Source organism: Contarinia nasturtii, unplaced genomic scaffold (assembly GCF_009176525.2).
Source record: "Contarinia nasturtii isolate CC-2019 unplaced genomic scaffold, AAFC_CNas_1.1 Cnas_scaffold_220, whole genome shotgun sequence".
Lineage (NCBI taxonomy): Eukaryota > Metazoa > Arthropoda > Insecta > Diptera > Cecidomyiidae > Contarinia > Contarinia nasturtii.
In genome coordinates, this window is record NW_022197577.1 from 1,021,394 (window position 1) to 1,044,911 (window position 23,518).

Genomic DNA, 23,518 nt, shown 5'->3' on the forward strand with positions numbered 1-23,518 from the left:
ACACTATTTAGTGATATTTCTATATATTATGGACACACTGAAAAAAAGTGACTAATGACTGTAATGACTGTAAGTGACAATACCTGACTAAATTCATTCAATTTGAACATTTGTATTGAAAACGATAGTTTGTGACATTTAATCTATCGCTTGACTGTATGATTACTATTGGGTGGACCGTTCTCTGAGACTTGAGGATATCATTCAGGGAGGATGTTTTTCTGATAGACTATACTGGGATGAGAAACTTTTGTTCTACAACTTTTTTCAAAAAGATGAAATGCGATCCGGCGGACGATTTTATTTTCCTATGAAAAATCGATTTTTTTCATCAATTTCACGTGATTAAATCTGTTCGTCATAAACTAGCTACTGACGAAGTTTCAAGCGATTCGGTAAAAAATATAAACATTTTTCACACAATTTTTTGAATTTTCACACAAATTTCATATAGAGAAAAATATTTGACTCGCACTTGCGGTGTTGGCAGAGCATCTACTCCTCAAAGTGAGCTACGCACTCTATTTTACTTTACAGAGACATGTTCTTAAATTTTCTGCAATTTTCTAATGCCATATTGAAACTATTTTAACAAAAAATACAAAAAAGGTTCCAAAACTGCACTGTACACTCACTACTTCTCTGCTAACTGCTATTTGGTACATACAATACACTGATATTTAATTTTAATGTTACACACACAGCGCTGTCATTGATATATTTTTAAATTGGTGATTTCATTTTCCATGGCGTAATCTGTATTCTCATTATTTAACATCAGCACTTTTCATGTTTTTTAGGTCGCATAGATGTAGTAAAATATTTAATCGAGCATGGAGCGAATGTGAGCGCTGAAAATAGATGGAAAGAAACTTCACTTCACAAAGCTGCAAAAAATGGTTATTAAGAAAAAATACTTTTCAGAAAGTTTGTTTTCATTACTTTTCGTGTTTTCTAGGTCATCTAGATGTAGCTAAATATCTTATCGAAAAAGGTGCCAATTTGAGTGCTGAAGATACACGGACACAATCACCACTTCACCTGGCTGCTTTTCAAGGTAATTGTTCACTTTTCCAAACGGGAACGTGCTTACTTTTCGTGATTTTTAGGTTATAAAGATGTAGTCAAATATCTAATTGAACATGGAGCGAATGTGAATGCTGAAGATGAAGACAAAAGAACGCCACTTTATAATGCTGCTTGGGATGGTAATTCCCAAATTAAGAAGAAATACGTTTCAATACAGATTATTTCCATTACTTTTCGTGATTTTTAGGTCATACAGATGTAGTCAAATATCTTATCGAGCATGCAGCGAATGTGAATGTTGTTGATACAAAGAATCAAACGCCACTTTATAAAGCTGCTGAATGGGGTAATTGTTCTTTTTTTCAAACAAAGAAGAAATGGGTTTCAATAAAGTTTATTTCCATTACTTTTCCTGCTTTTTAGGTCATACAGATGTAGTAAAATATCTAGTCCAACAAGGAGCGAATATAAATGCTCGAAATAATGCGAATAAAAGGCCACGTGAAGTGGCTCTAGAATATGGTAATTTGGCCAGACACTTCGAAATAAAAAAAACGCTATGAAGTTTAATCACAAACCATTATAGGTAATGAGGAAGCAGCCAAATGTCTATTGGAATATGAGAAAATCCTAAAAGTCAAAAATGGTAATTATTATTTTTTTCAAATTAAGCCAAAATAGAGTCAAAAAGAAAACTGGATAGCTACATATTTCTTAGAAGGGAAAAAATTAAAAACAGACAATATATTTCAGCCAGATATCGTCAGGAGCTGAAATTGAGTGAAAACAAAAGAAGTGATTTTTATGGCTATAATTACATTTATATTACTACAATCAAGAATCATATTTATTAAAAGAATTACAATCACTTTTATTGTTTTCACTTCATTTAAGCTCCTGACGATATCTGTCAGAAAATACCACAAGTTAATGTCTGATTTCAGCTAATCTGTATGATGTCATACACTGAAATGGAGTGAAAACAATACAACTTGTATTATACAAGTGATTGTTATATTGTTTGTAATATCGGAAGTGTTTTGAAAACTATAACAATTATCTCTATTATTTTCGCTTCATTTCAGCGCCTAATGTCAGCCAGATGAGCTGAAATATCCGATTTACAATATCCAAATATATTTGCTGAACGAATATCTACTGATATTTTTAGATATTGATTCTCAAATTCAGTAAATATAGTCCTCTGTTTTGTGATTAAAAATCATAAATATTCCAAAAGTCACAATATTTTAATGAATGTTTCAAAAATGAGTCAAGATTCTTTCATATTCAAAAATCGATTTCAAAAGATTTTGAAAGATGTGAAAAATTTGAATTATTTTTAGACAGACAATACAATTCAACTTTGAAAGAAAACTGCTCAGTTAGTCACTAAATATATGGTGTCAAACTTATGGTGCAGTAACTGTTTTGTCATTTCCATAAAAATAATTGATTAAAAACGTAATTTTATTTGATTTTTGTTTCGGAATTAGTGTGCAGTCAATTTCCCACAGTTCAACGAGTCACATCATATCTTACACAAGGCGATTTTGCAGAAGAGGGCGAATTCCCCTGGATGGTGAGATTAAGTTTTCATTTTTTATTTATTTTCGTAAAATTGAATGCATTTTACTTTTATGAAAAGGCTGCTTTAGGTTATAACGACCATTTGAAAATAAGTTTTGGATGCGGTGGTACCATAATATCGGAGCGCTATATAATGACGGCTGCACATTGTATAAAAGCAGGACGTCCACCGGTATTAGTGCGATTGGGAAAAGTGAGTGATATGCATATACACGGTCCATTAAAAGTGCTTTGTTTGACATATTTTTTTTTAACCATTTTCAAAATAGATAGATCTTACCGATGAATCTCCATCAAATTATCGAACAAATTATTATATACAAGTAATTAATACTCATTCAAAATTTATTGTATAACACACTTTTTCTTAAAATTGTTTTTTCCTCTTTTCTCTTCAGAATTTCACACGACATCCAAATTATTCGATGAACATGGAAAAGAACGATATTGCATTGCTTCGACTCACAAAAAAGATTTCGTTCAACAATAACATTAGACCGGCATGCTTGCACACAGATATGGGTGATATCGATAATCGTACAAAACTAACTGTGACAGGCTGGGGCATCACTATTCCTGGAGGTTGAACTGTTTCAGTATAAAATACTTTATTTTTCTGTACATTACATTAATCCATCTTATTCGCTCTCTATATTTTTAACTTTAGATCCTGACTCTCAATCAAATTTGTTACTTAAGATTGAGATTAATACAATGCCATTAAGTGAATGCAACACAACCTATTTGAATCATGATACACTGAAGACTCAAACGGTCTTTCGAGATGGTCTTGATGACGGGCAGTACTGCGCACATGATCTAGATGGACAAGACCCTTTTATAAAGGACGCTTGCCAAGGAGATAGTGGAGGTCCACTTGCACATATCCCCAACAATGATCCGAATGAAGCCACAATAGTTGGTATCGTTAGTTTTGGCCATAGTTGTGGTTTGAAATTGCCCGGCATTTACACGCGCGTCGCTCATTATATACCATGGATTCAATCCATCGTCTGGCCATAAAATTAACATTTTTTAGCACATTTTATCACGCTTATTTAATAAATCATTGATAATTATCAGTTAACTGTCTGAAAAATAAAATGGCTTACATCAGCACTGTGATCCCCGACATGCATTTATTACATATCTTTTACTGTAAATTTGAATTCACGAGAAAACTGAATAATAATTTATGACACACTTTTCATACAAAAATGACTAAAAATGGGAATTTTTGTATGGAATCAATGCCTGTATGATATCGTAATGACGTGAAACTTTGCACAGAGTATTTTTTTTCACAAAAAGCTAACATTCTGAAAGTTTAAAAGTTCCGTTTTTAAGCGAAAAATTCAAAATTTTGTTCGGGAGGTACCCCTAATATGCGTTGAAATGTCTTCAAACTTTCGGAATGGTATTTTCGTGTGATGAAAATAACCTGTGCAAAGTTTCAGCTCATTACGATATCATGCAGACATGGCTTCCATACAAAAATCCAATTTTTTTGAAATTTTTGTATGAAAAGTGTGTCGAAATTCATTTGTATCTCAAAACTAATATCATATTCGGTTTTTTCGTGTCAAAAACCCCCCAATACATATTTTGAATGTTTAAGTACACATAAAATACAACTTTTGGGTACGCACATACATTCAGACATCGAAAAAACGCTAGATTCGTATTCCCCGGAAACATCCAGAAAACACGTTTTTGAGGGGTGTCCATTTTTCAACCGATTTCAATACTTTACCTTACACGAAAAAGTAAAAATGTTTCACGAAAATGTTAAGTTATGTTTATTGATCATTTAAACAGGTGTTATGGCGTTTAATTACCTCAAAATTGGAATAAAGAATAAGTCGAATGAAAAAAAACATCTGTTAAATTAAAACCATGTTTATTTAACCCAATCTAAGTCTCGCTTGAAATTTTATTTCATTTTGAAAATCACAATAAGTTAAAGTTTAAAGGTATAGTTGAACTGATTGAAGTTTATTTTTCTGCTATGTGTTACACAAAACGTTGTTTTAAAGTTATGGATTACTTGGATCTATCGGGTTCTGATCGCTTATTAATTTCTTTTTGAATTCTTCAAATGATGTGAAAATCCATTTCTGTTTATCGTCATCTAAATTACATTCAGCAACACTGACCAACCATTGGTCTGTCGATAAACACAGGTCGCTATCGAGATGCCGAATTTGAAGTTTCTAATAATAATAATAAAATTTTTTGACTTTAATCTGTCTAATAAAAAGAATGGCGCATTTTGATTACTTTTTCATCATAGAACCATTTCTCGCCGGTAGTGGCATTGCATTCTTCAAGGACGACGTGATTTGTCGTATCCACGCCAAAAGTTAAGATATTCGGATCGTTCAATAATTTATCGCTCGCAGATGGTTCAGTGATATTTTCCTTCTTTGCCAAACCCAAACAATCAGAATGATGAAATACGATTCGCTGATTTTTTTGATATGCAAATCCCTGACTATACCCATTTCCTTCAAAAAAAAAAAAAAAACAAAAACAATTGAAAACTGCGATGAAACACTGAATTTGATATATCCATTACCATGGCAAGCATGTATGCCAATTTGACGATTACTTTTTCGTCCCATACGATCGAGACAGTATTTTGTTCCAAATAGTTGAATCTATTTAATCAAGATGCAAAATATATTTTTTGCTATGAATTGAAAAGCGAATGAAGGTAAAAAAAGATACCTGTCCAATTTGCTTGTATCCAACAATCATAAGGCTTTCAGGAAGAACATTTTCCAAGTACCAGTGAAAACTTTTACACCTCAATTGATTTCGCAATGCCATTCGTTCGCTTAAATCGCCGACATTCATGTTTCTTAATTTTGCTTGAAGTATACAAAATATTTACAAAATATGTTTCTATGGCAAACAATATCTTCGATTATATTTACGTGGTGTAACGACATCGAAATATGGCTTATATTCATCCATCCAAACTTTTGAGATTCGAATATTATTTCGGATTTTGACCTCACTTTTGTCGGCCGCGTTGAATGTGTACGGTAAAGTTCGAAAATAGTGACCGACACGCGAACAGGGAACTATGTCAAGAGGATTATTAGAATTATACCTGAATTTATAAAATAATGAAATTTACCTATCTCAAGAGCTCCCCCGCACATCCAAGTCTAAAATATATCATAGACGTAACATTTACATGTTTTGCAATCAAAATCTCTTACTGTGCGATCATAATGAAATGTGTCCAGTGTGTGGAATCATGTGCTTACCCGAAGTGAAAGTTCCGTGTTCTCCCCACCCCAGATGCTCATAGCTGTGTCAAAAGTTCCAATTTCAAAGAAAAATTCACGATCACATGCAATTGCACAACCAATTAAAGCTGCAGTTCGGTACGGAGCCGTAACATCGCCTTTATTTCTAATCATTTCACGTTCTGGAATTGGAAACCTGCAAAATATTTCAAAAATTCACGGTTTTTGATGTTTTGCTGACAATTCAATTGGAAGTGTTTTTTAATGCATACGTTTTATAATAGAGATTCCAACCCAAACCGTACATCAGTCCTTCGTCAAATTCTTCGTAGGCCATTGTGGTGAAATTAACATTATCCACATGCGGAATTGCGATCACAGATCGATCTGATGCAATTCGTGAGAGTAAAGGTTCCATCCAACCGTCATTTGATTCAGTGTTTCCATCCAAAAAAATTAACACTTGTCCCTATTCAATCAAATGGAATTTATGTAAAAAACGAAACGACGATTTTACAGCGATCAAATTACTTGTGCTGTTTCTGCTCCAATGACACGTGCACTAATTAAACCTTCTCGTTTTTCGGTTCGTACAAGTTTGATTTTGCTCGATACGCCAGCCAAATACTCTTCGAGTGGTTCTTTCATGTGTGGTTTGTCACTGAAGTCATCAACCAAAATCAATTCTTTCAGAAGATTATCCGGAGATCGATTGATCACGCTCACAACAGCTCGTTGTAAAATTGAAAAAGCCTCATTGTGAACCACCATGATCTAAATAAAATAAGCCCTTTAATCTTCTTCCATTCCTTAAAAATGTAATTAACGAGCAAGAAAATACATACAACGCTGGCAGTTGGCAATAATTTTGGGTACATTATATCCGAGCATTTCGGATCACGTAAATCGGGTAACGAACGATTTGCTGCAACTCTTTCACTTGCCACAATATTTATCTGATACTCAGCGAATGAGATATCGGCTAAATCTTGTAAAACTGGTGAAAGAATTATTGGTTTTCCTACAAAAAATATGAACGAAAAAGCAATTGAAAACTACTGGTATTGAAACACTGGATTTGATATCACCTTGTTCTCCCGGCAGATCAAATTTTGCTATGATTCTCGATTTTGGAGTGTATGTTTGAAGATCGAACATGTCATAATGTTTATTGATTTGGAATGGCCAACCGGTGCGAAGTCCATCCTCGTTATAATTCATTAAATCCTTTTGAACAACAATGTTTTTCCGCCTAAAAAATCGTGTGTTAAGCACCATTTTATCGAACAGAAACATACAAATGAATAAAACTAGTATGATTTGTAGGTATATTGAGCTACGACGTTTCCATTTTAATACTTTGAAATAAAAACGACGAATATTAAACATTTTTTCACGAAAAATCTTTTAACGGCGATCAAAATGATTGGATATAGAAAAATTGAGATAATTTTCTAAGAGTATATTTTGAAGCAACTGATCACACAAATGTCTTTTTTGGTACTAATTAAAATTCAAATATTCTGTAAAATTGTAGTCCACATTTGAGAATCTTAAATCGAACTCCAATGTTTAGTCAGATGATTTATCTATCATAAGTATTTAGTACAATTGGAAACAGATTCAGAAAACGGTGCTTTACTTACCTAATTTACGAGAAAAAAAAAAACACAAATTAGATTTTGTAACAGACGATTTCAACAGACTCAACCAAACATTATGTTTTAAAATTTCATTTTACCTGGTGCAGTGGTGTTTGAGGTCAGATTTCTAGGGGAAGTTTAATTGTGGAAAGTCTATTCTATCTAGTGTAAAAAGTTTCACGGGCAATAAAAGGTCTTTATTTTTTTCAGAGAAAATTTTTGCCAAATTGAAAGTTTTTTTTCACTCGCAGAACACTATCAAAAAAGGGCTTTTCATGCCACTCCATTAAAAATTTATTACGGGAGGCCAAAAAATCTTAGAAAATCGAAAAAAAATTAAGGAAATTTTTTCTACAAATTAAAAAAAAAAAAATCTCCTCAAAAACACTAGCAAATTCAAAGAAGTTTCCGAACGTCGTGGGGCGCAACACTCCTCCCCTTCACACACTACCAATGTAGATATTTTCAGCCAGAGCTGATTGAGCTGGATTCAATATCTAAATATAATGTCTGGAGTTAACGTTATTTGACCCAGTTCCTAAGTTAAAAATGTATATCAATACGGCTTCGAAATCGAAAAGACTGTCGGCTGAATAGTCGATCGCAGTAGTTTTTCATTATGATATTTAATGATATTGTAATAATTTTTGTGATGTATAATAGATGATGAATAAATAAATAAATAATAATCAAATATGTTTATTTATTTCTTTTAAAACCAGAAAACTATGACATTGTTGAAATAGTAAGACATATATTATAGTACATAATTTACAAACGAAAATCAAAATAATAAATTGACACTGATTGCTACCAAAATGTTGACTTTTTTGTCATATAACGACACGTGCACAAATAGATGATTTCATAAAAAATGGCAAATAAAAAAATATTTCAACGATCTTCAGAAATGCCATCATTTCACCTCTTTATATTTGAATTATCAAGCAACAACAACGTAGACAGTAGACATAAAATTTACATTTCTTTATTTAAATAATTTAAATTTGGTAAAACTGTGCTTTATTGCAAAGCTTATCTCATCTTATTTCTAATTTCTGTTAAACTAGATTATTTTAAGTATGTGCAAAAAAAAGTTCATTAGATGAATAACTGCTTAATTTAGAACTGAAATTGTAATGTCTATGGACTGCCGCGATCAATTTGATTTGCTCGTGCCAATAAGTTCTTTTTGAATTCATCATAACTAAGAATTTTCCATTTCTGTCGTTCATCCTTTAAATTGCAGCGATCCACAACTGCCATCCAACCGTTTGTTTGCAAACATAATTTTGTATCCGTATGCACGATCTGATTATCCTGGTAAAATGAATAAATTGAAAATGAATATGAAAATTATATTTTTTATATATCCTGCTTACTGCTTCTATATACGACCACTTTTCGCCGTCAGTTGAATTACACGGTAAAAGAACGACATGATTGGTTGTATTCACATCGGGCGTCAAAATATTGGGATCATTTAATAACGATGTGACATTTGAAACGGTTACATTTTCCGGTTGCGCAATACTCAAACACGAAGACGGATGAAATACAATTTGGTGATTTTTTTGATAGCTAAATCCTTGGGTATAACCAATTGAATGGCACGAATGTATTCCAATTTGACGATTCGACTTACGACCAAGCTTATCCAAACAGTATTTTGTGTTTGCCAATTGAATGTTTCCAATTTTCTCCGGTTGAAATCCCATATTCGATTCGGGAAAAATATTGTTCAAATACCATTTGAAACTTTTGCACTGGAATCGATTACGAATAGCAATGCGTTGATCAATATTTCCGGCTCGAACATGTTTCAAACTCTCTAAAATTGATTATTACATTTATAGCATAAAGGGAAAGTTTTGATATTTGAAATGGCCATCGAGAACGTACGTGGAATGAGAGTATCAAAAAAAACTTTGTATTCATCCATCCAAGCTTCGGCTGTTCGAAGATTATTTTGAAGTTCGACTTCATCTTTTTCGGCATTGAAAGAAAATGGTGGTGGCCTGAAATAGTGACCTACTCGCGAACAAGGCGCAATTTCAACAGCTCCACCGCATAACCATGTCTATGAAATTAATAACATTTATAAATAAAAAAAAATTACATGTTTTACACACGCAAAATATCTTACTCGGAGTGATAGCTCTGCACTTTCGCCTCCGTAGATATTCATTTCGGTATCAAATGCACCAATTTCGAAGAAAAATTCACGATCAATTGCCATGGCACATCCAATAAGAACGGGCGTTCGGTAAGGGGCACTCTCATCACCTCGATTTCTTATGATTTCACGTTCTGGTTTTCGAAATCTACGAACAAAATAACCATAAAATAGAATGATTACACCTCAAATTTTGTATGATGCATACATTTCGTAGTGTAAATTCCAACCAATTCCATATATTGGACCCTCGTGGAACACTTTGTAAGCCATTGATGTAGTAAAAATATTATCGAGCTGCGGAAGAACGATCACCGATCGATCCGATGCGATTCGAGACAATAAAGGTTCCATCCAACCATCATTGACTTCAGTATTTCCGTCCATGAAAATCAAAACCTGACCCTATACGATTCAAATATACAAAATTCACCTGCATGCCCTTCATTTTCCTTAATATTCTTCCAAAAAAATATCACCACTTACTCGTGCCTTTTCCGCTCCAATCATTCGTGCTCGAATGACACCTTCTCTTCGAACCGTTCGTATGAGCTTTACTTTGCTCGATAGTCCATTCAAATATGCTTCTAGTGGTTCTTTTAAATCGGTTTTATCACTAAAGTCATCGACCAAAAGCAATTCCTCGAGCAATTCATCCGGAGATCGACTGAGCGCGCTCAGAATGGCTCTTTTCAAAATGGACAATGCTTCATTATGAAAGGCCATTACTATAGACACCGACGGTAACAACTTTGGATAAGTGATGTCCAAACATTTCGGATCGCGATAATCTGGTAACGAGCGATTCACTGCAACTCTATTACTTGCCAGAATATTTATTTGATATTCACTGTATGCATCGGAAAACTCTTCCAATATGGATGGAACTACAACAGGTTCACCTCCATCGCCAGGCAAATCGGATGACGATATAATCTTCCGCTTTGAAATGTACGGCTGAAGATCATTCGCATCGTAATATTTTGATATTTGAAATGGCCATCGAGAACGAAGGCCATCCTCGTTATAATCCAATAAATCGTCTTGTACAATTACTTTTTTCTTTCGAAATATTGAATTCCCACTGAATAAATCGTATAAGATTTTTAAAATAAATAAAACAATTATAAGACAGAATATGTTGCTTCGTTCAAATTTCCTGCCAATTGATCGAATCTTTCTACGATTTATAAACATGCCTGAAACTTTATTTTGAACAACTAACTACTAAATAAAAATGAAAGAGATTAACTTGATTTGGAAATGATACAATTTCAACTGAAACCTTCTATGACATGTGTTATATCTTTTATACGACTCGATAAAAGTGAATGTTAATCACGCACTGAGAAAAGACCGAGATATTTGATCAGATGTATTCTATTTGGTTTCTCTTTCTCTCTCACGGCAATATGTCGAGATACATATGTATATTTGTACAACCTGGCATCAATTTTATTTCATGCGTAACTGTTACTTAATGAATTTGCTTTTCTTTCTATCAAAACAGATCTAATATACATCTTCTTGATTGAATGGCCTTTTTTTGACTTTTCAACCCGAAGATTTGGAGAAATTCTCAACAGGAGCTTAATTTTGTCAAAACTTTCAATCGATTCTTTTTGAATTAAGACCTTTTTTAATTTTCAATATTTTCAATTACCGATACGATGAATTTTCATCCCAAATGTTTTTTCAAAGAGTTTTTTTCGTCGTTCACCGTTCAAATAAATTACAAAAAAAAAAAAAAAAAAAAAATTAAACCTATGGTTTATCAAGTGCACAAACCGACCACGCTAACTTCTAACATTGTTTGGTATAGAATAGTAGTAGCTCAACTTTTCGTAATGCTTACGCAGTGGAGAAGTGGAGACGGTCTGCAATTTAATATTCCATGAGAAATGAAAATTTTTATGAATGAAATTGCTTACGTTTGTTATATATTGAATATCATTTAACACCGGCAAAACTATGGCTTTGAACATGATACCGACCGATAGTTGTCTGGATTTCATTGAATTGTAAAAAAACATAGAAATCATCTCTCACTTCATCACTCCGTCACCATCTGGGAAAAGTTGTGCATTCAACACACTATTCATCTGCAGTCGAAAACAAAAAGTAACAATAGAGAAAATCCTTTATTCTGCAAAAGAATGGCAAAGTGAATAAATTTTCTATTTACAAAAATAAAAAAAGTGGAATTATTAAAAAAGAATTTGTTGGAAAAACAAAGTTACCTCCATTTTTGTCAACGTTGGGTCTATCTCTGTTATTTTTCCGTAATTCTCCGTCTTCAGTGTAGTGGAATGTGTCTGCATTCAATTTGTTTTTGCAATTAAATCTAGGTTGATAGTTTGTCGCCAATACCGGAGATCGAAATTTGTGAAACTTATTTGACAGTCACAAATTAGGGTCTCAGGGAATCAGCTACAACAAACACGATCCATAATTCCGCATTCTATTTCCAAACGGGTTTTCATTAGATGGAAAGAAAACTGCAACGGTTTTTGTTTCTTCCTTGTTTCATCACTGTAATAACAATGTAAGTGGAATAAAAGAAATTTCTTCTCCTGTTTCTCAATAATAAACTTGAATCTAACACGTATCAACGACGACGATGATGATGATGATGACGATTAGTATGTAATTTGTGTTATGCATTTGCTAAACTTTCACTTTACGTGCGTTTACCTCTCTCACACTCTCGACGGTATGCAATCGGTTGCCGTTACAATGTTGACTGTTGTTATAACGTGGCTGCTTTTTTCTCTTAAGGCCTGCGAGATTTTTAACGATTCGCAATTCCGTTTCGTATTTTTGCTTTTTTTTTGTCGCTGTCTCTCTCTCTCTCTCCTTTGTGTGCATGTTTATTGCATGCAGCTTTTGTCGTTCTTGTATTGCATCTCTCCGTTTCCATTTTCACATCTATTTTTATTCAAATTCAAATGTCGACAGTCTATACGGCATTGTCTGTGAAAATGCAAAAAGAATTTCACTTCAATTGATTTCACACTGGTGCGCCATACACAAATATCGTGCACGTATGTACATGTATTGCCTCATCCGAGAAGCGAAATCTCTGTTGCATTACAATGTATGCAGTGTGTAATCAAAAGGCGATCGACAATAGAGCGCACACCAACAACAACAACAATGAAATGAAAAACGAGTATTTAATGTATATGGATCGATTCAACGGCACGGTTAGATCATTCACATTTATAAATAATTAGCCATTGCGATTTATTTCGTCTCTTGTGGGAAAATTGTTTTTTCTTCTCTTTTTCATCTTCTTTGCAGCCGTCTAATATCTAATTCCAATTCATGATCGCGCACATAGTCACAAACGAAAAAATAACTATCTCTTTTCTATTGAGGACTTGTTTGCATTTTATTATCATTCGAATGTTGTATGAAGAGAAATAAAGAAATGAAAGAAAAAAATGGTTTTTAGTGTCAGTAACCGTTGGCTCCAAAAAGGGAAACGAAATGAATGAATTGTATGAAAAGCAAACGATTTTAATGTATAATTCTTTTGTCTATTTGGCTCGGTTCATTGAACGGATGTGCACGCTACCAAAAATTCGATCAAAAATGCCAAAAAAAAAATTGAAAAAAAAAAATGGAAATATAACAAAAATTCAAACTTACTGACAGGACGAGAGAGAAAATTGAGTGGCACCGGTGGTAATCAATATTTTCATTAGTCGGTTCGTTATATATCTATTAAAATCAAATTTCACAATCACACGTTTTCAAAATCACTCGGAAATGAAAAACTGAACGAATAATTTGGGCGAGCATAGCGCAAGTTAAAGAACAGTGTAATATAACATTTTTTGCAATGTATTTGTTGTAGCGAATATTGAAACCGTATATTCGCAAACATATACGTATTACGCTATTTGAAATGTGTAACATCATCTATGATGATAGATCACACACGTACAGAAATGGCGAAACGTGTGCGGGAAGCGAGCGCAAACTGTGCGCGCTCCATACATTCTATCTCATTCGCACTCGCTCTACGTTTGACGTTTGCGATTTGCTACGACATTTGTATTCGCGTTCATTGACCTTTCATTTCATTTGAACAGAGTACACAAGCGTGCCAGTACATTCGGTTCGATTTTATAGTGTATGTTTTGTGCGATTTTTTTGTTGTTGTTGTTTCGACTTTTCGATTTAGTGTGCTGTTTTCGCAAAATTTTATTTGTCATATTATGTTTTTGTTATTCTTTTTAAAACGATTCGTGTCATCGGTTTCTAATAGTATTTATTCTATATTGGTGCGTCCATTTGGTGTGATCGATCTTTTTCCAATATGTATATGTGTAGTGTAATTTATACAAACTTGAATAGTTTTGTGTAATGTAACGAGCAAAAAAAAGAAAAGAAAATAGCACACCGAATAGTTCAAGTTGAGAACAACGGCCTGAACGATCGGTGTTGAAGAAATTGGCAAAAGTGATGTGTTTGTTTGAATAAATAGCAGCCGCTCATCGTGTATACCGCCGCGTTCATGGTTTCAAGTTAATGAGTCAAACATACACCGTATATATCATATATATAAATGTTCCATTTGAGTGCGGCGGTGTTATGGCCGCATTAGTTTATTGTTGTGTGCACATTTTTTTCTCTTTAACAATGAAATCGTTTCTTTTTTTTTCAGCAATTAAATTGCCAGTGTGTATGATTTCAATGTTATTTTGTATCGAAAAAAAGTTTCAAAAAAGAAAAAACTCGGGACGATTGATATTAATTAATCAACCGAGATCGTTAATCGTTTAAATTGCGCACCGAAATTATCGAAATTTTATTGAATTCCAATCGAAAAGTGAATGTGATCAAATTTGGCAAATGATGCTGTAGCAAACGTGTTTAATGATGCTCGACCATTTTTGTGGTTGACTTTTGGGCGACCAGTTGAACAAAAACAATGTAGCGAACAATTTAATTGAGAAATTGATATGGGTTAAGTCACTAGAACATATGACATACCGCATTTTCAACCAACGCTATATTTCACAATGATATTCTGTATTGTTTTCAGATTACCCGAAAGCCATTACCATTCCAAAATATGAAAACTGGCTTCAGCTCACTCACTCAATTCAATAATTCTCTCTGTCTCTCTATCGTTATATCTATCTCTCTCTCTCGCTCACTTCATCTCTCACTCTGACTCTCGTTTATGCCAAAAAACTGTTCGCTGTGCAAATTTTATTTCATTTTCTTTTTCAATGTTATGCGAATTTGGAACACACGCACACATCCCCATTGTCCGAGTTATTTTTATTACGTATCTCTTTTTTGGTGTGCTCAAGTGGATGTAGCCTAGTTGTGTACTAGTTATGATGGCTAAACTGATGAATTGAACTTAATTTTTGCGCATAGATTTAAATTTGCGAATTAAAAAAAAGAGAAAGAAAAATACACACAGTCATACACACACACAGTCATACACACACACGGCATACGCGAAAACGAAAGAATCTAGGTCAGCTAATTCGATAACAGTCATAAGATACGTTTTTAAACTGAATTGCGGGCGCGAACAGTTTAGATGTTGTGTGTTGACTATTTTTTTTTTATGAAATTATGGCAGATTATGAGAGAGAAAGAAATTGGCACACGAATCATAAACGCGCGAAATAAAATAGCACAAAATCTAAGTAGATCAAGTTTGAACTTCCGTGAAAAAAAAACTATACGGGGCGCACACTCACTTATGCTTAATCACACGTACACTCATTCGCATTCTTCATTTCCAATGACGACGATCACTACGGCCCGCTTTTTGTACGTTCATTTGATGTGCTGTCAAATCTCATAACTACAACTTACTGGGATAACTATTCATTTCTTCAACTTTCTTTCCAATCTCCGATGGTTATGTCGTCATCGAAATTGATTCCAATCGCCACCAAATTCACAATGAAATACACTATTTTAAGTCGATTTTACTTTTTGCTTCGAATATTACGTTTAAACACACAATTACTTTTGTTTTAATGAATTTTTTCTTGCCAACAATGGAAAAAAGCGAAAAAAATTGTAAGTTATCATTGAACTTTTACACATTTTTTTCTCTTTCTCTTTTCGACATCGTGGAGACACAGCGATTTTAATACGTTAGTCGTCGTGGTTTTGCCAATGGCGCTGCCGGTCCTTTTCAATTTGATTGTTTTTTTTCTTACGTTTCGCTCTCTTACATACATGCACATCTTTTACTTGCCCATTGTGACGGTAAAGGAGAGAATGAACGACTAAAAAAAGTTATACTTTGACACACACGATGACAGTAGCACCGAATTTTGACACACAACCACACACGTTTTTAATTTCAATCGAAGAAAAAAAAACTTTCATCTTCGGCCATTTTTCTTGTCTTTCAATTCAAACACAAAAGAATTTTTAACGATTTCATTTTCGCTACTCGGCGTTTTTTTTCCACGACAGCCGAAAATTTTCGGCTCGAAAGCACATTTTTAAAGTTATTTCACTAAACTTTAGCCATTTTGCCACCATTTTTTTTCGGACCCCTTTTTTTTCTTGATGAATTTTTTTCAAGTGCGTCGATATCGCGTTATCGCCAGAAATAATCCTGCGCAATTCATGAATTTATGCAAATGAAATGCAATTTTTTCAATTTTTACTTGAAAAATGGTCAAAAACTTTAAAACTTTAACTTCTTGAAAAAAAAATCACCAATCCCAATCTCTTAATGGATCTATGTGCCATTGGGTTCCATGTGTCTGAAGAATTCCGCGATTTTTTTTTAAAAGTTACGTCAATCAAATTGGGCTCTTATCTCTCTGTTCCCGGCTTATTTTACCTAAAACGGAACTGATAGCACTTTTAGTTTGTACCGAATATATATATTGGACTCTCTTACACAACTACATACACGATACGCACACCGAAAACTAGTCAAACTAATTAGAAAATGTTCAGATATGATGAAAATCAACGCATTTTTCTGCAAAGATGATTTTTAATACAAAAAAAAAAGTTTTGTGTATCGGAAAATAGATGATTTGGTGGCAACACTTTCCGCTTGATGGAAATTACAAAATTGTGGTGCCCGTGTAGACAGCAGTCTTTCGATTGTCGTGTGTGTCGAATTTGAAATTGAAAAAAATAAATAAACGTTTCGATTGTGTGCCAAAAAAAGAGAGAAGAGAGTAGTATGTATGGAGAACGGACGGCAAAAAAAAAGAATTAGCAATCGTGAGCAGCGCTCTGAACTGAGTTGAGCTGTCACGTCACTTGTTTCTGGTGGAAAAAGAAAACGCAAACGTACGATTTATTCTTCTGCAACCTAAAACGATGTGTTTGTGTTTGAGTGTGTGTGTTGTCGTCACTCGTTTGTGCCTTTTTCAATTTTACATAGAATTTTTTTTTCTTTTAAATATTCATTCACATTGTTTCCGTGGTTTCTGTCTGCACGACGATAGAACATCATATTCTTTTAAAATGAATGAAATAAAAAAAAATCACACACCAACACCACGCAAATTATGAAGCAAAGTTTTAAGTCCAGAAATATTCGCAAATACATGTACGCATGCATGACGTTGAGTGGCAGAGAGAATGAGAGACAGTGACTAAGAGAAGCAGCGCGAGAGAGAGGCTAAAATGTATTTTGCACACTCGCATTCGAAAGCGGCAGTGAAACAATAACAAAATCAACGATGAGAGTTGGTGTTGAACGAACAAGAGTTTGTGTATGTGATAGAGCAAGTTAAGTACGATGTAAACGATTTCATGCCAATAGATGTGCTATAGCATACGAAATACACTTGGAACTTTGGATAAAATCATATACAATTTTTTTTTCTTGCTTTGAACCACACCACACTTTGACACAACCAACGATTTCAGATGCTGAACACAGTAATGGCACAACAATATACATGATGATATAGTTTTAATTAAACGAGTATCATTCGTTTTTGGCATTTTCATACTTATTTTTCTTACGATTTTTAAATTTCAGAAATATCATCACAGCCACATGAACACGCTTAGGGAAGATTGAACAAAGAATGTTTCGCACTGCAAGTGGTGGAAGAAAAACGAAGAAAACACAACCGACTCGTGTCTTATAATTTCTGCTATAGGGGTAATTAGGTATTTCACTTGGATTTACCACCAAATTGCTGTTCAATTTTAAAGTTCTCGTAAATCTGTTGTCAGCTGCATGACGGAAGCATTTAATTAGATAAAAAATATTCTCAATTTTTTTTGCCACAGATATTATGAAGCGAACTTTCGAAGACAGAGAGGAAGAGAGAGAGGAGTGTCTTATTTAACTAATTGAAGAGCGGGCATGAGGGATAGAGAAACTTAGATGCGCGAAAACTTTAATTTTCATCTGTAGATTTAATTATGGAAAATATACACCGTCGATGCAATTTGTAGGTCACAATTAACAGCAAAAATTACATGAAGAAATTTACACGATGCAACTCTAAAGCTTGCATACCATTTTTAACGGATTTAATTACTTTTCGGTTTGAAAGATCGATGCAGTAACGCTAGGATGCTATTTAATACGTTGCACGCTGTGAAAATGAACAAGGCAAAAGTATTTTCTCAGCTTTATAACATTTTCGTTTGCACCGAGAGAATTTTGCAAGTATGTTGCGATAAAGCGCTCGTCACACATTTGTAATTCCTATCTTTATATTTTTATTTCGGAATTTTTTTTTTTTCAAAGTAAAATTATAATTTTTATTGCGCCAGGGAAACATGCTTCGAAAATTACTATCCACAGAGACACACCATTTCTTCTATTGCACAACATGCAAGCATGGAAAAAAGTGCAACAAAAACTTTTTGCAGTTGTACGCGTTTGAATTTGAAATTGGCTCTCTCAAGTGAGATAGATTTTACAACTTCTTTTTATGAAATGATGCATGAGTGGGAACAAGGGAAAATTGGATGGAAAATAATAAAAATTACATTTTATAACATGTAGGTGGATAAGTCATGCTTGTACATTTTACAATGTTGTTTTTTTCTTTGCTTTTTGCATTTAACATTGCTGACCTGTGGAGTTCAGTTGGGTTATTCGGTTAAAACACTCATTTCAATTGCTCATTTTAACCCATTCACCGGGATTCATTTTTGCCAATATATTTTTTCTCTTTCATATTTTTTCCAGTCATCATTTCGATTATAAGTGATACAATCTATCGTTCGTTGTGGGTACTATTACGTTGAAGTATAATGATGAATTGATGATAAATAATGATGATATACATAAATAATTATTTATCTTATTAATAGAGGTAAGCATATCGAGTTGCCAATAAATAATAATATAGCGCATTCGCATTACAAGTTAGCAGATTGGAAATTTGAATTTTCTGTAAGTTACAATAAAATAACTTGGAAATCGACAGAAAATCATTTTTTTTTCAAGAAAGAAATACAGACTGAAAGTTTCATAACAAAAACAGTATACGAAAAATGCAGGTCCATACTTGTGAAATATGGAATACAAAAAGAATTAAATTTGCAAACTAGATTACATATTTGGAATTGATGAGAAAAATTACTCCAAAAACAGTTTTTGAACATATGTTCATAACATATTTGGAACTTTTTTTCGAATAGTTAAAATTTTAGGAAAATCAACATTTTTAGATGATTTCCGTATAATTTTAGAGAAAGGCATCTGGCAGGCGGAATGATTACGTTCAGCTTGCCGTTAAGCAAGCAGTAAGGCAGCCTTTTAAAAGCATATTTGCACAAAATTCAGAAGTTAATAAAAATTTCTGGTTTTTTTTTACTTTTCCATCGATTTTTCTAGTGTCCAGCTATTTTCCGCCCAGAGGAACCGAAAAGACGATGGCATAAGTGGTGATAAATAGATAAAATTTACAAAATAACTATCAAATTTGATGTGTTTTTTTATTATTGGATGAAAATGTGAGTATATCAAGTTGATGATAAAGCGGATCGCAATGCAAGTTAGCAGGTCATATAGTAGCTCAATTTCATACTATACAACCTACTACCTCAGATTGCAATCTACATTAAAAACGATGGAACTTGAATATCTACCTATTTCCGAATTCATTTGTATATACTTCATTTGGGTAACTTTTTTCCAACAATGTCCTTCCATAGCTGACAAGAATTATACATTTGCTGCATGTATTTTATTCCAAAACATTCTTCTCATTACGTAATTCCTGCAAGTTTGCATAATTTCAAGAATGGCAATCCTTGGGTTGATACAATGTTGAAAGTGCCGTAAATAAATACAAAATCGAGAATTTTTGATGAGAGAAATCGATCAAATCAATAGTTTTTATAGAACATGTTTGACATCATTTTAAAAACTTTCTTTTAAGGTTGACTGGCACTCAAAAAACTGTCACAATTTGTTCGGTTACGTTTCAGAGTGAAAAATTGACAGCTTCGGTATCGTTTCACAAATTAACTTCGTTGCATTCAGATCCCGATAGATTTTCGAAATATATTCATTTTCGGGTTATAGTTTTAAACAACATTAATCCCAACCGATTTGGCGGATCGATTTCATTTTCCATTAATTATTTTTAAAATCATTATTACGTGCTTCTATTGTAGTTTTGATATATTCGCCGCATACAGTTCGAAAAGAAATTTCATCCATTATTTTTTTTAAAATCATATATTTAAACCGGCCACGAATATTTCCATTATCAAAGTTTCTATAAAAGTTTCATGAAGTTTACTTAGAAAATGTATCTATATTTGACGTGTATGAAGTTTGTTTCAAAAAATCAAACTATGCGACAAAAGTGAAAAACTTGAATCTCCGTAGCTTAACTCTGAAAACCACATGAAAACAATTTTGAATTCTGCACAAAGCGACGCGTTGGCATTTTGATCGCAATTTCTATAAAATTGACAGTGCTGTCAAATGATTAAATGAAAACTTGATGATGGATAGAAAAACACTATATTCGGCAAATGTCTTTTGCTCTTAGCAGTGTTACCATGGCGATTCGATGGATACAATGTTGAACATTTTCAATATCAACAGATTCCCATAATTCCGTACTTGCGAAACTCAAATAATGCAGCACAAGTTCGGATCTACGGGTTTCTGTAAAATGAATTTTTTTTTCCGGATCAATTATCCTTTTTGCAATTCTCACACCAACAGCTACTTTTGAACGGTGGCAAATCCCTTGAAACATTTTATTCTCTTTGCAATTATCAATTATTTTTTACAATAATAACACAAAGAAATCAGCAAAATGAAAATTGTTACCGTTTTATTTCCATTGTAACGAAGCTTTTCGCTCGAAATGCGTCCATCTGAAATGAAGAAAAAAGCGAGTGTTTTAAATTAATTAAATGCTATGCACATTTGATATGAACATTTAATAATCGTGCAGAAAATGATAGACAGAGGCGAATTAATTACATTAAAATTTATGGTTTTATGGTTTGTATGAAATGTGGATATTGGCATTGTATGACCCTTTTATGTGTGCAAAATAGACGTTGGAATCGCCGGAAGTGATAAAAATATTGCTGATAAAAATCATTTCTTCGAATGTGGTTGATTGCAATCTCATTGTCAACGTATTTTTTTTCTTTCACTTTTTTGTTGTTGCATTTTTCTGTTTGGTCTTCACTTTTTTTCGTTGGTAGCGCCCAAAGCGCCGTCTATGAATTGCAATAAATGCATCTGACTGACTATGGCATCAAAGTGAAAGTTGCAACTACATTGCTTCCTTCTTGACAGGTCAAATGACTGAATATATAAAGTGTATAGATAAAATCGTGCGAGATCATATAACAAACGCCAGGTGTATGGAGCTGGAAATTACAGAGAAAAAAATATCCGTTTTACATTATCTGCCTATATTTAACGATTGTCATCGTGCGTTTGACATAGTCGGGGTTAACAGTTTTAATATAAAAATAAATTACGTATGTGACAGTTTTAAATGGTGCCCGTGGCTGAACTCGTTGCAATGAGTTTATTCATTCATATTTTTATTATGTACTAAGAGAGAGACACTTGAGTTTGTTTTTTATTTGTATTGGTTTTGGAATGCATATAAGTGGATAACAAACCAGAATTATTAACATTCATGCGGTGACGTGTTCACATTTAAAATCCTAATTGAAACGTGCAAAAGTATCAAACAACGATTGGAAAAATTGTAATGGAACCAAAAAAAGGGAAAAAAGTGTACAATGCCACTGATATGACGTAGACTTGGTGCACATTTATTTGTAAGGCACCGTAATGACAAGAGAGATATGTGACGTCGCGATTCGATTAACACATACAGTTGATGTGTCTGCATCTCATTTTTTTGCCTACATTCGGCTCGAAATATTGAAGATTTTTGCCTTTTAATAGGCTTATGAACGCATTCAACCAAATAAAACTGGTCATAATACACGCGTGAATTGCCCTCCTCTCACACTTTTCTTCTATCTCCCTCTCAATCGCACTCACACACTCTCTCTCTATCTCATTCATTCTGTTCTTCTCTCTCTCTACAACTCTCCCGCTCTGACTTTCTCAAATTACTGTGCACATATCCAACGACAACAGAAACCGACAAGAATGTTTTTTTGCCTCATTTTGTTTCTGTATTGCGCGATTATTACTCTTTTTTTTCTGCATTGTGTTTCGAATTTGATTTCGCGATGTTGCCGTATGTGTCGCATCGTTGCGTGCGCGTTACATCAACAACAACAACAACAGCAGCAGCAAAACACATATGTGAATGGACGGAACAGATTTTCTGCTGATTTAATTAACTTTCTCTTTTTGTTTTGCAATTCCATTGATTTTTATTTCTGCCTTAATTCTCCTATTGAATGTCTCTGGCCGTCGGACAGCGAAATAATATTTATTTTTCTTCATCATTTTTTTTTTATTTCAATTCCAAACATATTTTTTTTGCTCGATTGCGAAAAATGTAGTGCGAAAAAGCATATTAAACATAAATACGATTATTTTTTGCAGTTTCACCAAAAATCCAGATATTTCGTTAGCACAAATGAATTGTCGCTAATGATTTTACAGCATATTCAGTCATCGCCATAAATTTGCTAAATGAAAACGTGGTCATTTCTCTCTTGCACTGTTTCTCAGCCACAATTTCGATTCCAATTTCGCCAGTAAAAAAATCAAAAACAAACACACACAAACACGTCGAATTCAATGTCAATGGCGAGATAATCAAATTACAGCGCACAAAACGGTTTTTGCATATCTCATATCAATTTTAATGGTGAACGGTTTTTGTGTGTACCTATTTTTGTGCATATATAACTTTTCGGCCCAAAATGTCAATTTTAATTTTTGCCAATTGAGGTCATGCTGTAAATATTCGCGCGTCGCATTTCCGATCGTGCCGTCAATGTACAACGGCTTTTTGCATTTTAATATGTATTTGAGGCGCGTGTGTCAAATTTGAAGTAAATAAAAAAGCCACATACACCAATCATGCATATATGGTTGGAGCCAATTATTATCGAAACGAGCCCAAAATGCGATTTGTCATGCATTACATTTCCATATACCGACCAAAATATAAGACCAAAACGTATGGCAAAATTGATGAGCTAGGCAATTTTATCAGAAATACAATTACAGTGGAAAAACGAAACACCATTTGCATCGACTATAAATTCATGCCTTTGATTTTTGCATGGAAACGCCATGAATTCGCGTATTCATATCAAAACTTCAATTATTGAATTTCTTTCTCTAGAAATTTGACTAGATTTTGCTAGGAAACCAAATCATGTGAAGTATCGAATTAAAAGTTTTTCTATTG

The 23,518-nt window shown here is 33.5% G+C and overlaps 4 protein-coding genes and 2 long non-coding RNA genes across 11 annotated transcripts in view; 4 read left to right on the forward strand and 2 right to left on the reverse strand.

The window, feature by feature from the left end:
- Positions 1 to 3,749, forward strand: part of LOC116337038 (serine protease persephone-like) — a 9,732-nt gene extending 5,983 nt beyond the window's left edge. The window contains exons 2-12 of the mRNA XM_031761321.1: positions 801 to 899; positions 959 to 1,057; positions 1,110 to 1,208; positions 1,277 to 1,375; positions 1,453 to 1,551; positions 1,616 to 1,675; positions 2,526 to 2,611; positions 2,678 to 2,812; positions 2,889 to 2,942; positions 3,018 to 3,201; positions 3,287 to 3,749. Of these exons, the coding sequence (XP_031617181.1) occupies positions 2,609 to 2,611; positions 2,678 to 2,812; positions 2,889 to 2,942; positions 3,018 to 3,201; positions 3,287 to 3,642 (732 nt within the window). The 5' untranslated portion in view covers positions 801 to 899; positions 959 to 1,057; positions 1,110 to 1,208; ... (2 more) ...; positions 1,616 to 1,675; positions 2,526 to 2,608 and the 3' untranslated portion in view covers positions 3,643 to 3,749. The remainder of the gene's footprint in view (positions 1 to 800; positions 900 to 958; positions 1,058 to 1,109; positions 1,209 to 1,276; positions 1,376 to 1,452; positions 1,552 to 1,615; positions 1,676 to 2,525; positions 2,612 to 2,677; positions 2,813 to 2,888; positions 2,943 to 3,017; positions 3,202 to 3,286) is intronic.
- On the forward strand, positions 64 to 2,140 carry LOC116337219 (ankyrin repeat, PH and SEC7 domain containing protein secG-like). The gene is made up of 8 exons (XM_031761616.1): positions 64 to 69; positions 129 to 156; positions 959 to 1,057; positions 1,110 to 1,208; positions 1,277 to 1,375; positions 1,453 to 1,551; positions 1,616 to 1,675; positions 2,115 to 2,140. The coding sequence occupies exons 1-8, from the start codon at positions 64 to 66 to the stop codon at positions 2,138 to 2,140; spliced, it is 516 nt and encodes a 171-aa protein (XP_031617476.1).
- A 756-nt stretch (positions 3,750 to 4,505) lies between the features above and the next one.
- On the reverse strand, positions 4,506 to 7,368 carry LOC116337011 (polypeptide N-acetylgalactosaminyltransferase 1-like). Its single transcript, XM_031761286.1, has 11 exons — positions 6,968 to 7,368; positions 6,725 to 6,900; positions 6,411 to 6,653; positions 6,152 to 6,348; positions 5,898 to 6,075; positions 5,765 to 5,795; positions 5,559 to 5,708; positions 5,350 to 5,492; positions 5,198 to 5,279; positions 4,900 to 5,126; positions 4,506 to 4,832 (listed from the first exon to the last, which is right to left on the reverse strand). Exons 1-11 carry the CDS (start codon positions 7,266 to 7,268, stop codon positions 4,656 to 4,658), a joined length of 1,905 nt encoding a protein of 634 aa, XP_031617146.1. The 5' UTR covers positions 7,269 to 7,368; the 3' UTR covers positions 4,506 to 4,655.
- A 169-nt stretch (positions 7,369 to 7,537) lies between these two features.
- LOC116337003 lies at positions 7,538 to 8,211 on the forward strand. The gene is made up of 2 exons (XR_004200769.1): positions 7,538 to 7,666; positions 7,733 to 8,211. It is a non-coding gene; the product is annotated as an uncharacterized LOC116337003 (long non-coding RNA).
- Positions 8,212 to 8,421: 210 nt separating this feature from the next.
- On the reverse strand, positions 8,422 to 10,981 carry LOC116337002 (polypeptide N-acetylgalactosaminyltransferase 1-like). Its single transcript, XM_031761275.1, has 6 exons — positions 10,185 to 10,981; positions 9,907 to 10,103; positions 9,669 to 9,846; positions 9,425 to 9,602; positions 8,905 to 9,353; positions 8,422 to 8,842 (listed from the first exon to the last, which is right to left on the reverse strand). The coding sequence occupies exons 1-6, from the start codon at positions 10,893 to 10,895 to the stop codon at positions 8,666 to 8,668; spliced, it is 1,890 nt and encodes a 629-aa protein (XP_031617135.1). The 5' UTR covers positions 10,896 to 10,981; the 3' UTR covers positions 8,422 to 8,665.
- A 3,287-nt stretch (positions 10,982 to 14,268) lies between these two features.
- On the forward strand, positions 14,269 to 18,711 carry LOC116336991. Of its 6 annotated transcripts, none has more exons than XR_004200766.1 (3): positions 14,269 to 17,837; positions 17,961 to 18,345; positions 18,427 to 18,711. It is a non-coding gene; the product is annotated as an uncharacterized LOC116336991 (long non-coding RNA). The 6 variants fall into 6 exon arrangements; XR_004200764.1 differs by having other exon boundaries at positions 18,453 to 18,711; XR_004200767.1 differs by having other exon boundaries at positions 17,961 to 18,124; positions 18,230 to 18,711.
- Positions 18,712 to 23,518: the final 4,807 nt, after the last annotated feature.

Excerpts from the sequence above, each read along its gene's own strand:
- LOC116337219 (XM_031761616.1), top strand. Across the intron at positions 1,058-1,109 it reads TCACCTGGCTGCTTTTCAAG|GTTATAAAGATGTAGTCAAA; the intron begins GTAATTGTTCAC and ends CGTGATTTTTAG. Across the intron at positions 1,376-1,452 it reads TTATAAAGCTGCTGAATGGG|GTCATACAGATGTAGTAAAA; the intron begins GTAATTGTTCTT and ends CCTGCTTTTTAG.
- LOC116337011 (XM_031761286.1), bottom strand. The coding sequence starts at position 7,268 with ATGTTTAATATTCGTCGTTTTTATTTCAAAGTATTAAAATGGAAACGT. Across the intron at positions 6,901-6,967 it reads TGATCTGCCGGGAGAACAAG|GAAAACCAATAATTCTTTCA; the intron begins GTGATATCAAAT and ends TATTTTTTGTAG. Across the intron at positions 6,076-6,151 it reads TGGAATCTCTATTATAAAAC|GTTTCCAATTCCAGAACGTG; the intron begins GTATGCATTAAA and ends AATATTTTGCAG.
- LOC116337002 (XM_031761275.1), bottom strand. The coding sequence starts at position 10,895 with ATGTTTATAAATCGTAGAAAGATTCGATCAATTGGCAGGAAATTTGAA. Across the intron at positions 9,847-9,906 it reads TGGAATTTACACTACGAAAT|ATTTCGAAAACCAGAACGTG; the intron begins GTATGCATCATA and ends TTTTGTTCGTAG. Across the intron at positions 9,603-9,668 it reads GTGCAGAGCTATCACTCCGA|ACATGGTTATGCGGTGGAGC; the intron begins GTAAGATATTTT and ends TTAATTTCATAG.